General features: G+C 38.6%; 2 protein-coding genes across 3 annotated transcripts in view; one reads left to right on the forward strand and one right to left on the reverse strand.

Moving 5' to 3' along the window:
* ALG14 (ALG14 UDP-N-acetylglucosaminyltransferase subunit) overlaps nucleotides 1-14,961 on the reverse strand; it is an 88,619-nt gene extending 73,658 nt beyond the window's left edge. Inside the window, exons 1-2 of the mRNA XM_059375467.1 lie at nucleotides 14,729-14,961; nucleotides 9,866-10,011 (exon numbers count right to left, since the gene is read on the reverse strand). Of these exons, the coding sequence (XP_059231450.1) occupies nucleotides 9,866-10,011; nucleotides 14,729-14,864 (282 nt within the window). The 5' untranslated portion in view covers nucleotides 14,865-14,961. The remainder of the gene's footprint in view (nucleotides 1-9,865; nucleotides 10,012-14,728) is intronic.
* Nucleotides 14,962-15,038: 77 nt separating this feature from the next.
* The window catches only part of TLCD4 (TLC domain containing 4), a 101,706-nt gene continuing 101,220 nt past the window's right edge, over nucleotides 15,039-15,524 (forward strand). Inside the window, exon 1 of one of the 2 annotated variants that reach the window (XM_059375465.1) lies at nucleotides 15,039-15,142. The gene's annotated coding sequence lies outside the window, so the exon portion shown is untranslated. Of the gene's footprint in view, nucleotides 15,230-15,524 lie in introns of both variants that reach the window. The other variant, XM_059375466.1, reaches the window with a different exon arrangement.

Below are 15,524 nucleotides of genomic sequence, written 5' to 3' on the forward strand. Positions count from 1 at the left end.
TAAGTCAGTACCTGAAAAAACTCTTAACAAACAAGTCCAGGACCAGTTGATTTATACAAATTCCCCCTTAAACTACTTCAAAATACAGAAGAGGAAGGAAAGCTTCCATATACATTAGCATTACCCTGATACCAAAAACCAGACAAAGATACCACAAAAAAAAAGAAAACTATAGGTGCATGTTCCTGATGAACACAGATGCAAAAATCCTCAACAAACTATTAGCAAACCACATTCACACAACACATTGAAAGGATTATTCACCATGATCAAGTTGGATTTATTCTGGGGGTGTAAGGATGGTTAGGTATTCATAAATCAATCAATGTGATGCACTACATCAATAAAATGAAGGATAAAAATCATATAATTATCTTAGATGCGGAGAAAACATTTGACAAAATTCAATATCCATTCATGATAAAAACTCTCAACAAAGTGGGTTTAGAAAAACATACTTCAACATAATAAAGGCCATATGTGAAGGGTTGCATGGGTGGCTCAATTAAGCATTGACTCTTGATTTCAGCTCAGGTCATGATTTTGCGGTCCTGGGATCGAGCTCTGCATCAGACTCCTCACTTAGCAGGAAGTCTGCTTGGGATTCTCTCCCTCTTCCCTCTCCTTCTCCTTCTCTCCCTGCTTGCTCATTGTCTCTCAAGTAAATAAATAAATCATAAAAAAAATAATAAGGGCCATATATGAAAACCCACAGCTAACATCATACTCAATGATGAAAAACTGACAGCTTTTCCTCTAAGATCAGGAACAAGACAAGCATTTACACTGCCATCTCTTCCTACAACATAGTACTAGAAGTTCTTGTCAAAGCAATCAGACAAGAAGAAATAAAAGGCATCTAAATTGGTAAGAAATTAGTTTAACTGTCACTGTTTGCACATGACATGATACTATATACATGGAAAAGTTCATACTCTACCAAAAAACTATTAGAATAAATGAATTCAGTAAAGTTGCAGGGCAGAAAACTAATACACAGAAATCAGTTGCACTTCTATACTCTTAATAAAGTAGCAGAAAGAGAAATTAAGAAAATTACAACTGTACCAAAAATAATAACATGCCTAGGAATAAACTTAACTGAGGTGAAAAGATCTGATCTCTGAAAACTATAAAACACTGATGAAAGAAATGGAAGACAACACAAACAAACGGAAACACATATCATGATCATGAATCGGAATCATATTGTTAAAATGTTCATACTACCCAAAGCAACCTAAAGATTCGATGAAACACCATCAAAATACCAACAGCACTGTTGACAGAACTAGAATAAATGACCTTAAAATTTGTATGAAAACACAAAACACGCCAAATAGAGAAAACAATCTTGAGAAAGAAGATCAAAGCTGGAGTTACCACAATTATAGATTTGAAGATATACTACAAAGCTGTAGTATAAAAAAAAGCGTGGTATTGGCACAAAAACAGACTCATAGATCAATGTAACAGAATACAGAACCCAGAAATAAACCCATGCTTATATGGTCAGTTAATCTATAACAAAGGAGGCGAGAATATACAAGAGGGAAAAGATAGCTTTTTCAATAAATGGTTCTGGAAAAATTGAACAGCTATATAGAAAACAATGAAACTGGATCACTATCTAACACCAAACTTTTTTAAACACTGTTTTTTATAAAAATAAACTCAAAATGAATTAAAGACCTATATGTGAGACATGAAACCAAAACACTCCTAGAATAAAACACAGGCAGTAATTTCTTGGATATTGGCTATAGAAACATTTTTCTAGATGTGCTTCCTAAGGTAAGGGAAACAAAAGCAAAAATAAACTATTGGGATTACATCAAAATAATTATCTTTTGCACAGCAAAGGAAACCATCAACAAAACAAAAGGCAACCTACTGAATAGGAGAAGATATCTGCAAATGGTATATTCAATGAAGAGTTAATATCCCCCAAATACAAAGAACTTCTACAACTCCCAACCCCAAATAATATGATTAAAAATGGACAGTGGACCTGAATACACATTCTTCCAAAGAAGACATGCAGATAATCAACAGGCATGTGAAAAGACACTCAACATCAAGGAAAAGCAAATCAAAGCCACAATGAGACACCTCCTTAATGCCTGTCAGAATAGCTTGAGTAAAAAAGATAAGAAATAACAGGGTTGGTGAAGATGTGGAGAAAAAAGAACTCTTGTGCAGTGTTGGAGGGAATGCAAACTGCTGCAGCCACTGTGGAAAACCATATGACGATTACCCAGAATACCAAAAACAGAAAAACCATATGATCCAATAATTCCACTATTGGGTATTTACCCAAAGAAAACAAAAACGCTAATTCGAAGAGATGTATGCATCCCATATTTACTGCAGCATTATTTACAAGAGCCAAGATATGGAAGCAACCCAGTGTTCACCGACAGATGAATGGATAAAGATGATGTAATAAGTACAACTATATCTCCATACACACACACACACACAACGGGACTATCAGCCATAAAAAAGGATGAAATCTTACCATTAGTGAAAAGATGGATGGATCTAGAGAGTATTATGTTAAGTGAAATAAGTCAGAGAAAGACAAATACTATATGATTTCACTTATATGTGGAATCTAAAAAATGAAACAATTAACAAAGAGCAGAAACAAACCCATAAACACAAAGAACAAACTAATAGCTGCCAGAAGGAAAGCGGCCGGGAGGATGGGCAAATGGGTGAAGGGGTATGGTACAGGCTTTCAGTTATGGAATGAATAAGTCACAGAAATGAAAGGTTCAACACAGGGGATATAGTCAATGGTATTTTAATTGTGTTTTATGATGACAGAGGGTAGCTACATTTCAGATGAGCACAGCATAACGTATAAACTCATGAAATTGTTCTGTTGTGCACTAGAAACTAATGTGACATTTTATTTCAACTATACTTCAATTAAAGAAAAAGTAAAAAATAAAACAAAATCAAATCATACCACTCTTTCACCTAAAACCTCCCAATAGCTCCCCATTTCACACAATGGGGAAAAAATATCTAAGATTAAAAATGGACCACAATGTCTTAAAAATGAATCTGATCTCGGAATGCCTGAGTGGCTCAGGTGGCTGTATCTGCCTTTGGCTCGGGTCATGATCCCAGGGTCCTGGAATCAAGTCCCACACTGGGCTCCTTGCTCAGCAAGGAGTCTGCTTCTCCCTCTGCCTGTTGTTCCCTCTGCTTGTGCTCTCTCCGACAGATAAATAACATCTTTTAAAAAAATCTGATCTCAATATCCTCACATTAACTTCTACGGGCTCATACACAGCTCTTCCTCCTTTATTTTGCTTCGGTCAATTTGACCTCTTTGTTATTTCAAAAACATGCCAGGTACAGCCCCACCTCAGGATCTTCCCTGCAGTTACTGTTTCCTCTCCAAGAATGCGCTTTCCCCAGATGGCTTTCTACCTTCCCTTCGCTTTCAGGTCTTTGTTTAAATGTCACTTTCCTGGCCACTTTGCCTAAAATTGCAACCTCCTATTAACCCCCTCAATATTCTGCTTTAGTTTTCTCCTTAGCATTTAACACTGACACATTATACATTTTACTCGATTATCTTGTTTATTGCCACTCCATTGGAATGTAAGCACTGTTAGGGCAGAGATTCTTGTATGTTTTTATTCACTACTGTATCACTAACATTCAGAAAGTATTCAATAAGTATTTGTTAAATGAACGAATGAATGCTAAATATAGACGTATGGAAGAAAAAAAATCCAACCTAGAATTCTAAATGAAGAATGCAATTAAAGGAAGGTCAAAACCAAAACATATTCTCAAGCAAACAAAAACCATGGAAAGAATAAATCACTTATAGACCACCCATGGAAGAATAAAAGATATACTCTGGAAAAGAGACATTAGATCCAAAAGGAAGGAGTAGCAAGAATAAGCAAAGAAAATGAACCTAAGTAGGCACTGACTGTATAAAACAATAATGTAGTAAGTAATTTGGGTGGTATAAAAACAAGGTGGAACCAAAACAGTAAACCATAATATGTAAGATGGGAAGAGGTGTTTACAGTCAAAACGTTCTAAAAGTCGTGTTTCTCAGTAGGAGGATGGGGATATTAAGTTCTTGACTTAAAGTTAGGTAACCAGGCAGATACAATTTAAGAATAACATCTTGGAGAATAGAATAATTTCCATTCCAGGAGAAGGGAAAAAGGGAGGATAAAGAAAGCTCAATTAACTCAGACAGAAGACCAAAAAGGAGGATAAAAAGATTCAAAATATGGTAAGTAGAAAGAACCAAATAAAATAGTAGAAATAAATCTAATACATTAATAATCATAATAAATGTGCATGTACAAACATGCTAGTTAAAGGACAATGATTCTTGGTTTTGAATTTTTAAAACTGTGTTATATGTCATTTTAAAAAGACATACCTAAAACACAACCACCACCAAAAGGTAAAAATAAAGAGATGGGCAAAGATATGCCATGTGAACATGATAGCACAGATAACAAAAATGGCAAGAGAATTTTTTTTTTTTTTTAAGATTTTATTTATTTGACACACAGATAGAACACAGGTAGGCAGAGAGGTAGGCAGAGGGAGAAGGAGAAACAGGCTCTCTGCTGATCAGGGAGCCTGACGTGGGGCTCGATCCTAGGACGCTGGGATCACGACCCAAGCCAAAGGCAGCCGCCTAACTGACTGAGCCACCCAGGGGCCCCAAGAGAATACTATGAAAATATTTATGCTAATATTATAAACTTGTAAACTCATAAAAATAGATATATTCCTAGAAAAATATCTTAGCAAAATTGACTTAAAAAAAAACAGAAAGCCTAGAGTTTATAACCATGACAAAAAGAACACATCAGGGCCAGTTATTTTTATAGACAAGTTCTATAAATTTAAAAAGTAACTCCAAATTTATACAAATTCCTTCCCAAAACCAGAAGCTGTATGCTCACATAATCAGATTAGTGTAACCTTGATACCAAAACTAAAGAACAAGACAAGAAAAGAAAAATATAGGGCAATCTCACTCATGAACATTAATGAAATAATTCCTAAACAATTTACTTGCAAACAAAATCCAACAATGTGTTAAAATGTAACTCACTGTGAAGAAATTGGGTTTATTCCAAAATTCAACAATAGTTCATACCTTGCAACTGACCATGAAAATAGATAAAATGGGAAAAACATTATGATCAACTAAGATAAAGAAAAGATATTTGATAAAAATCAACAACCAAATATTATTTAAAATTAAACTCTTGGCAAATTTTTAAGATCATAAAGACTGTAAGGATGACCACTACACTGCTATTAATTACTGTTCTGGGAGTTCTAAAAACAAAATGGGAAAAAGAAATAAAAGGTATAAAGATTAGAAAGAATCATAATTGTTACTATTTGCAGATGATATTATCTTTCTAGATAATAGTGTATAAATTACTGGAATTAATTAGAGTGTGGCAAGGTGGTTCTTTTAAGATCACTATACTCAAATCAATTATATTTTATATACTGCAACACAGGAAATCCAATTAAAAGGTATACCACTCACAATAATAAGATAATACCAGGTACACAGAATAAAAACAACAAAAGATATGCTACTCTTGTGAAGAAAATTAGAAATGGTACTGAAAAGCATTTAAGGAAACCTAAATAATGCAGAGACAGATGATGCCCCTGGATAGGAAGATAACATCATGTAGATTTAAGTTCTCCTCAAAATGACACACTGATTCCGTTCAATTAAAATACAAATTTCAACATGTTTATTTGTGACCTTGCCAAAGCTAACTCAAAAACCTATGTGAAGAAAGAATCCCCAAGACACTTTTGAAGAGTGAGACTATGGGAGCTTGATATTAGGAATAGACAAACAAACCAGTCAACAAAGACAAAAGCCCACATATAAATCTTTACATACAGAGAAACTTGATATACCAGTGGTAGCACTGCAGATCAGTGAAAAAAGTATTTAATAAATAGTATTGTGCTAGTGCTGGTAGTTACTGTACTAGACCATGCAAATCTGATTGTTCAATTCTTGGCTAATAAGGGCTCTGCCAGCAAAGGTACTGATTGCTACTGATTTCTTCAACAAGACTCCTTCCCAGTCTCATGAGTTCCAAGGAAGGTATAATGGATAGCTCTAGAGGGCAGCAGGTACAACTCCCCTAAGCTGTAGTGAAAAAAGAAAAGAGTAAGTAGATTCCTCCCTTGAACAAAGCTTGGTGGGAAGGTGTCCCTCTACCTGGCTTCTCTCCCATATGCCCATTTGGCATATGGCGCAGCCAACAGAAAGGACAACAGGTACATTCATGTTAACACCCACAATGCTTCGCCTCTGCATCTCTACAGAAACTCTTCCCAGCTTCAGATTCATGAGTAGAGACCCTTTTAGGAATAAGACAGTATTTTTCCTCTATAAAGGGTTACAATGCTCCAGCAGTAAATTAATTGATGGAAGAAAGTAGTCTAACAGAGATGCTTAGTCCTACACTGGTGGTACCACTTTGATAGTAAGACAAAATATTGGCACTTTAAAAATTCAAAAAGCTTTGGCTTTTGCATTAAAGTGAATCAAAAACTTGTATGGACCTAGAGGTTATTATGTTAAGTAAAATATGTCAGACAGAGATAGACAAAGAACATATGATTTCACTTATAATGGAATCTAAAAAGCAAAAGAAACAAACAAAGCAGAAAGAGACCCATAAATACAAAGAAAAACTGGCATCTGCCAGAGAAGACAGGTTGAGGGATGGCAAAATTGATGAAGGAGAGTGAGAGGTACAGGCTTCCAGTTATGGAATATGTAGATCATGGGAATAAAAAGTTATAGCATAGGAGATACAGTCAATGGTATTATAATAGTGTTGTACAGTGGTACATGAGAGTTATACTTGTGATAAGCAAAGAATAATGCATAGAACTGTCATATCACTGTGTTGTGTACCTAAAACTAATGTAATATTACGTGTCAGCTAGACTTCAATTAAAAAATTAATTAATTAGGGGCGCCTGTGTGGCTTGGTTGGTTGAGCAACTGCCTTCGGCTAGGTCATGATCCTGGACTTCCAGGATCGAGTCCCACATCGGGCTCCCAGCTCTTTGGGGAGTCTGCTTCCTCTGACCTCCTCCTTTCTCATGCTCTCTCTCACTCATTCTCCCTCAAATAAATAGGTGAAATCTTAAAAAAAATAATAATAATAATAAATTAATTAATTAAAGTGAAAGACATCCAACTTACAGAATTCTAAAATGTCTATAACAATCTTCCTATAGGGGCCCCTGGGTGGCTCAGTTGGTTAAATGTCCAACTCTTGATTTTGGCTCAGGTCATGATCTCAGAGTCCTGAGACTGAGCTCCTGATGAGGCCATGCTGACTATGGAGCCTGTTTAAGATTCTCTCTCTCCTTCTCCCTCCGCCCCTCTCCCACTCTCAAAAAACACCCAAAACAAACCCCACAATCTTCCTGTATATAACAATCTTCCAAATGTTTCATTAAGCCATGAAATTCAGCAAATAAACAATACATCTGCTGATGGACCTGGAGGGAAATAGTCAATGTGTATGCTAAATTAAAACTGGAGCCTCTAATTGGATGCAATTTCAGAAAGAATATATACGCCAGTAATTGGGTAAAAAGATACTTGTTCCTCATTTTGAAAACAATAACAAATTGCAATTACTCAACTTCTATCTTTTTAAGTAGTCTTTATCACTGCTAAATTATAGTACTATATTCCACTTGTGTAAAAAAAAAAATCACCATTGTATTCTTCTAATTCTCCAATTCTAATATACTCTCTAAGAAATTCAATGAGATTTTTAGTCTCTGGTGCCTTGAATAATCCCCAAAGCATTCTTTCTCACTCAGTTTTTCAGGACTGGAAAAGAATGCACAAAAGAGGCAGAGTGGCCCATGCAGGAAAAGTTTTGGAGAAGACACGCTTAGGTAAGTGCCACGTATTAGGCAGACCTTATTTATACCCCTGGGTCTCCATTTTCTCATTTGTAAAATAAGTATGGTATTAGCTGACTTTCATATTATTAAAAGGATCAATTACACACACAGGGATGAATAGTGTCTCCCCAAAATTCCTGTCTATCAGGAATCTGTCAATGTGACCTGATTTGGAAAAAGGTCTTGTAGATGGATCAAGTTAAGATGAGGTCACACTAAATGAGTCTGGGCCCTATACCCAATGACTGTGTCTTTTTTTTTTTTTTTTTAAAGATTTTATTTATTTATTTGACAGCTAGAGATCACAAGTAGGCAGAGAAGAAGGCAGAGAGAGGGAGGAAACAGGCTCCCTGCTGAGCAGAGAGCCCAATGATGGGCTTGATCCCAGAACCCTGAGATCATGACCTGAGCCGAAGGCAGAGGCTTAACCCTCTGAGCCACCCAGGCGCCCCCCAATGACTGTGTCTTTATGAGAAGGGAATATGAAGACAGAGACTCAGGAATAGCCCCATGACAATGGAGGCAGAGATTAAAATGATGCTGCTACAAGCCAAGGAATGCCAAGGAGTGTTGGCAACCATCAGAAGCTAGGAAGAGGCAAGGAAGAATTCTCCCCTAGGGTCTTCAGAGAGAACATAGCCCAGTTGAATCCTTGATTTCAGATTTCTAGCCTCCAGAACTGTGAGAGAATACATTTCTGCCCTTAGTCACCCAATCTGTGGTACTTTGTTGTAGAAGCCACAGGAAATAAATACAGTATTGATTCCTAAAACAGAAATGAAGCATTTGGCTCATTGCCCACATAGAAAAAACATCCCATAGCATTTTGTTATGGCTGAATAACAAGTAGATTCTGTTCTTGTTTAACATGGAATCTCCAAGGATAAAGTGTTTCTGTTAGGGATAATTTAAAAAGTGACCAAAACTCAACTGAAACAGACTTAAAAAGGCCTGGAGGTGGGGTGGGGTGAGGATGTGAGAGAGGAAATGAAAGGGAGCAAGAGAGGGGTGATATTAGTGGATCCTGAATTTCCCACACAGATGCAGCTGGACCTATGCAGTTACTGAAGGCAGGACTCACCACCTGGTTTCTCATAATACTCTTCCTGTGTATTAACATCATTCTTTCTCCCAACTATAGTCTATCTTTACCTACCAGGTCAAAACATGACTGCCAGCAGCTCCCAAACTTTCTTTTCCACAGAGTGTGTTCCCAAAGAAACAATGCCTCCATTTTCTGGGTCCCCAAGTCCAAAAAGCCCAGAGAAATACTGAGTAGCCTGAGCTAGGTCTGCTTCCACTCCTGAACTACCTGTGGCCGCCCCATGACTGGGCAGATACCAGAGGGAGGGAGGAAGGGAGACAATCTACACAAAGAACAGCTCTAGTTTCCTTCCTTGATCAAGAGGTAGCTTCACTTCTGTTCTTTCACCCCTAATTCTGACCAAAATGCTAAACTGAAGTGAGCAACCAGAGATAGAGAAGTTAATTTTAAAGGCAGATACAAATATGATTTGAAGAAGTGGTCAGTCATAGCTGCATCAAGAAGTGCAACATATTGATAAAGAACTTATCGAAGAGCCAATGTGTACATGAACGAGACGTTTTATGTACGTTTAAACTTTTCCAGTTGGAATTAACTGAGAAACCATTTCCCCTATATAAAAGAATAAAAGAGAATATAAGAAATTAAGCTGCCACTTGAAGATGTATCTTAAAGAGATTCTTATCTTTTGGTAGTAGAGGAAATTTATTCAATCAGCAGTAAACATTTCCCTGCCCCTTGTGGGCAGGGCGCTGAGGAGCCACGAGATTATTTCCAGAGATAATTCACCTCAGTATTCAACCTTTAACTCTCTTAGAAATAGAAATGATCACTTACCATGGTAGTGGTATCAGCTCGATTTTGTTCAAAAGAATGTATTTTATGGGCACTCATTTCATCAGTATCGGCAATGATATAATGTCTAGGAGAGTAAGCATTGGACAGGTTCTCAAGCAGCCTCAGGATCTCAGTGGTGTGCCCACCTGGAAAAAATATTGGAAGGCCTAAGATTAAGAAACCCGCAGTGTAGTTACCAGAGGGGAGGTAGGTGAGGGTATGGGTGAAATAGGTGATAGGGATTAAGGAGGGCACTTGTCACAAGCAACCCATGTTGTATGGAAGTATTCAATCACTACATTGAATATCTGAAACTAATACTACACTATGTTAACTACCTGGAATTTAAATAAAAACTTAAAAAAAGAAACTCCCAATGGACATACCTATTTGGCTATGTTATACTAATGTTATGTTTTATGTATTTCTCAATAGATGAAAGCAACATTTGGAAATGATAATTTACGCCCTTGTAGAAACACTACTTTCATATGGGGGAAGAGGACATTAACTGGGTAAAAATAAAACTGGCACTAGCAGTAGGTGCTAAGGAGCACAACGAAGTAGAAGACACAGCTCCTGTTATCAAGAAGGCTGGTAGGAGAGGGGAAAGATACACAGACATTTAAAGAGTGATGCAAGAAAACAACATGCAAAATTTAAATGGGGGCAGAGGTGAGGAAAGCAAATAGTTACGAAAGACCAACCCTGTAAGAGGAAGGAAGATCCCTGGCAAAGGCGGAGAGGACTTGAAAGGTGAAGCTAATGGATGGATAGGAGTAGGGAGGCCACTGGCCAGGAGTGGGATTATTGGGACAGGAGATGGTAAGAGCTGAGATGTGTGTTCAAGGACTGGTGGAATCCTGTGAAGGGGGACGAGGGTGAAATCAGATCAGGAAAGTAGCCTGGAAAATGCAAAGGTGGGTCACCGCCGGGTCACTGAAGGTTAATGTGCTGAGAAGTAATGTCAAGGAGGCATGAGCACTGACCCTCAGGGCTTGGGGCTTCCTAAGGAAGACTTCTGCTCAGGAATGTAACCCCAGCTCCTAAGAGAGGTCTCAGCATACTACAGGTCGTCAAATATGTAGCAGCTTCACCAAACAACTGTTCGATTTTTGAAACTGTACAATCTCCAAAATTTTAATACTTTAATTTCAAAACCGTGAACTTAAAAATCGACTGTGTACACTGAGATTTCCTTTGGAAGAAAAAAACCCCAAAAGAACATCAACCTCTCATGTTAATGATATAGCATTTAAGCAAAGCAACCAAACTCTTTCTCAATGAGCCCTATCATACCCATTTTGTTTCACTTCACACTCTTTCATCCTCAGCCAGGTTGATGTCCTGAACATTCTCTGTATTCATCTTATTTTGTTACCTCCTCCTTGCCTCTGGTCAGTGTCCCTCCCGCCTACTAAACTCTTCCCCACCGCTACTGTTGTAAGAAAGTACTTCCGGTAGTGACACAGTGAACATACTGAAGGATAATCAAACAAATTAAGTGTGTGGTTTCTCCCAACGCACGTATTTTCTTATAGTAGAAAGGGAAGGATTACTCTCTAGGTTCCAGAAGGAATTAAATACAAAAATAAAATTGGCATAGATTACGTGTGAGGAGGAATTAGAATCATACTTTATAACTTGTAACCCTTCTTCCTGTCTGGGGCATGCAATTTACACATCTGATTTATACTAATTTTAGTATTTTTGTTTTTAGCCTTGAGAAAATGTGGTTTGCAAAGTAGGTACTTGTTTTCACAGCTGGACCAATTAAGGATAAAAAGGATAATATCCACATTTTCCACTGCAATTAAAACTTCATTATACCTGTTCTAACAGTCTTTTCTTTTTTTAAAAGGAAACATTTTCTGAATACATTCTTTGAAGAGTTAACCTTGCCACTGAATAAAGCCATTAAAATGATGGGCTTTGTTTTCCATTTTACTCTTAATAACTATTAAGATGTATTCTTTGGGAACAAAATCACCTCAGTTTTACCTTAGAATATTTCCAGAATCCAACCTCTTCCCCCATCTCCTTTGCTACTCCCCTGCTCCAGGTCACAACACTCTCACATCAGTTATGACCACGGATTCCTGGTCTGCTCCTCCTTCGCTTGTCTATTCAAGTGTCTACATTAGTCTGTTCTCAACACAGCATCCAGTGTGATTCTGTTAAGAGAGTTGATGAGTTTACCTCTGCTCAAAACTCTCCAGTGGCTTCCCTTCTCACATGCAATAAAAGGCATCTTGTAATTTGACCCCTTAATTTATTACCTCATGGAGCTCATCTGCTTCTACCTGACTTAAGCCTACTCCCGCCACTCTGGCCTCCTTGCTGTTGGGTATCGTCATCTCCCCAGGGAGGCTTTTCCTTACAATTCTGTGTAAAATGCAACCTCCTGTCCCTACGTCATAATATTTATGACCATACAATTTAATATGCAATCTAGTTATTTCTTTTGTTTTTCTCTCCCCTAACCCTTGCTCCACTAGAAGTTAAGCATGATGATCGCAGGGACTTCTGCTAATTTTGTTACTGCTGATCTTCAGTGCCTTGAAAAAAGTAGGCATTCCTATTACTGAATGAGAGGGTAGATGAGCATATGGTATTAAATCTAAAATTTGCCTAAGGAAATCATATGATATTTCAAAGAAAAGTATTAATTTTGATTGATATTCTTTGAAAATATGTGGTTGATCAATAATATTTTATGGAATCTAAAGACCATACATTTTTTGGTATTCAAGGTAAACACTTGAAAATATCTTCCCCCTCCTCCAAAATTCTGGACATGAACTATTAAACTATTTGTCTGATTATAAGTCTTTCTTTAACTTGGATGATTCTGAGAGGTCTTGGACCTCTCCCTACTCTGAATGGTTTGAATGACAAAGGTGCCACTTGTCAGACTAATTCTCAATCTTAATTTTGGTTCCCAGTCCACCAAATCTAATACTGTCAAGTAAATAGCTCTAATATCCATTTACCCATTTGTTCAAGACAGAAACCTGGACATGAGTCCCAAGCCTTTCCTTTCCTCACCTCCCACTTTCAAACCACAAGTTCCTACTTGTCTCCCTACCTCAGTCTTTGTCAAAACATTTTCTTGACAATGCAGACTGAATCATCTCTGTAAAAGCTTAGATTTAATTGAGTCACACTCTACTCAAAAATATTTTTTTGCTACCAGGACTAACAACAGTCACCATTTATTAAATGCTTATCATATGCCAACCACTCTGCTAAACACTTTTAATATTGCATTTAATCTCTCCTCACCTCATCCCATATTTTTCAAGGTTGAAACAGTTCAGTGAGGTTAACTAATTTGCCCAAGGTCACCAAGTTAGTAAGTGGCAGAGATGTGATTCAGCTCCAGGATTATGTCAGTCTAGAGCCTGTGGTCCTAACCCCTACATGGTATGAAGCAGTGGAGTAGTGCCAATAGCTTTATAGAGCATGGTTTACAACGCCCTTTGGGATCTAGACTGGGCTTACAGCTCCACATGGAACTCAAAGCAACAATGCTGTCCCAGCTCTGGGCATTCCAATTGCTATCAACTTCTTTTCACACCCTTCTAGTCTGCAATATCTCTTTGGTTGATTCCTAGTCATCTTACAATTCTCAGTTTAGACATCACTTCTTCCAGGAACTTTCCTGTCTCAAGCTCAGATAAAATGGTGTCCTTCCTGAAGATCTCCATAGCAGTCGACACTTCTCAGATTATAGGAAGTATCCATTTTGTTTTGTTTTGTTTTTTCCCTGTTAGTTTTTCTGTCATCTATTTTTCATTCACCGCTGTACCTTGTACCTTTCAAACTGCTTCACTACCTAATCACCACTCCATGGCAAGTAGTAGTAGTCGGTTTTGTTATTTCTAGAGTCTAGCATAGTGTCTGACGTCTCAATGGCTCACCATATGTTAAGTGAAGAAAGTAATGAATTGTATTTGAGCATAAGTTTAGAACATTTGCTAATAATATAAATATTATTCTAACTGTATACAATTTCTTAGCATTTCTAAATCTACACAATATTTCTATCTCTGTCAGAACGTAGTCATTTAAAATTGTGAGGGCCTGGGGCACCTTGGTGGCTCAGTGGGTTAAGCCTCTGCTTTCGGCTCAGGTCATGATCTCAGGGTCCTGGGAAAGAGCCCCGCACTGGCATCGGGCTCTCTGCTCAGCAGGGAGCCTGCTTCCCCCACCCCCCCCCACCTCTGCCTGCCTCTCTGCCTACTTGTTATCTCTGTCTGTCAAGAAAAAAAAGTCTATAAAATTGTGAGGGCCTGCAGAGCTGGTAGACTCTTAAACTGTATTACCTGATAGCGCAGCTTGCTGTTCGCATGCTGACACAATATTTTCAAACGTGTATTGTTCTATGGTCAGTAGATAATTGTTTCTGACCTCATGGATTTGTATATTTATAAATGTGACAATTCACTTTGCTTCATTTATCATGTAGTATTCATGTTTCCTAAACTAAATACAAAATGCCTAGGTTAATCATGCAAAACGGCAATTTCTACTCAGGAAAATAGTAAGTCAGCATCATAAGGCTTCTGCGTCCTCTCTGCTCATTAATAATCTGTTAAAATAACATACGCTACGTGGAAGCTTAATTACAGACAAGTGTAAGTTACTCATTTGTCGGTAAGAGATGACTGGGCCGCGTCAGCAAACCAGAATTTTGCCCCGGCTGGGTGGACCGGTTCCGGTTAACATAAGGGAACTACAAATCTCAGCATGCAATGCTCCAAAAAGTGCTAAGGAGACTAGATAGGAGCGTCGCGGTGTACTCTGGGGTTTGTAGTGACCGACCCAGGAGCGACTCGGCAGTCACCGCCCAATACTTACCGGACCCAGCCACCACCAAGAGACTGCAAGACTGACGGGGCCCGAGGACCCGAGAATGGAGCACAACCCACAGCCGCAGTGCCAGCAGCGCGGCCACCGCAGCTCCCGCCGCCACTAGGATAAGGACGCTAGCCATGCAAAGAAACGACGCATGCGTACTATCTCCCGGCGCCGCCGCTCAGAAGCGGTCAAAGTTCAAGAAGTACTGACGCGCAGGAGGCGCAAACGGGGCGTGTCGGCCTCCTGGTGGGCGGGTCTTCTCTGCGCTGGGCGGAGTTCATGGAAAGACGCGGAAGTGCTGGCTCTGGGGACGCTGGTCGCTTCCCTCCCGTCTTCCACGCGGCTGTCTCCCAACCATAAACTGATACTTGACGAGTTAAACGCAAGAGAAGTGTGATTTCCATCCGTGACGAGGTCAGGACACCTGTGCACCCTAAAGGCTCCGGAGCTCTCAAGATAGGAGGTGTTCCCGCGCCACTAACTTTGTGAATTCCACCTGAGGCCAGTAGCATACATTGCCTTTTTCCTTCCTCTCTTCCTTCCTTTCCTCCTTCTTTACTACCTTCCTTCCTTCCTTCCTTCTTTCCTTCTTTCCTTCCTTTCTGTCCTTTTTCTTTTCTTTCTTTCTTTCTTTTTAAATGCCAAGGGAAAAGTTTCTGTTGCAACACGCAGACATTACTGTGCTTGCCAGTAAAAGTTACTTCAGTGCAAAAAATTAAATTTCGGGCCTTCATCAGAATCTCTTTCTGGATACTCGTATTTTTAACTTTTCTAGACATTTTCACAAATCTGTGTG

The sequence above is a fragment of the Mustela nigripes genome, chromosome 14 (genome assembly GCF_022355385.1).
Source record: "Mustela nigripes isolate SB6536 chromosome 14, MUSNIG.SB6536, whole genome shotgun sequence".
NCBI classification, from domain to species: domain Eukaryota; kingdom Metazoa; phylum Chordata; class Mammalia; order Carnivora; family Mustelidae; genus Mustela; species Mustela nigripes.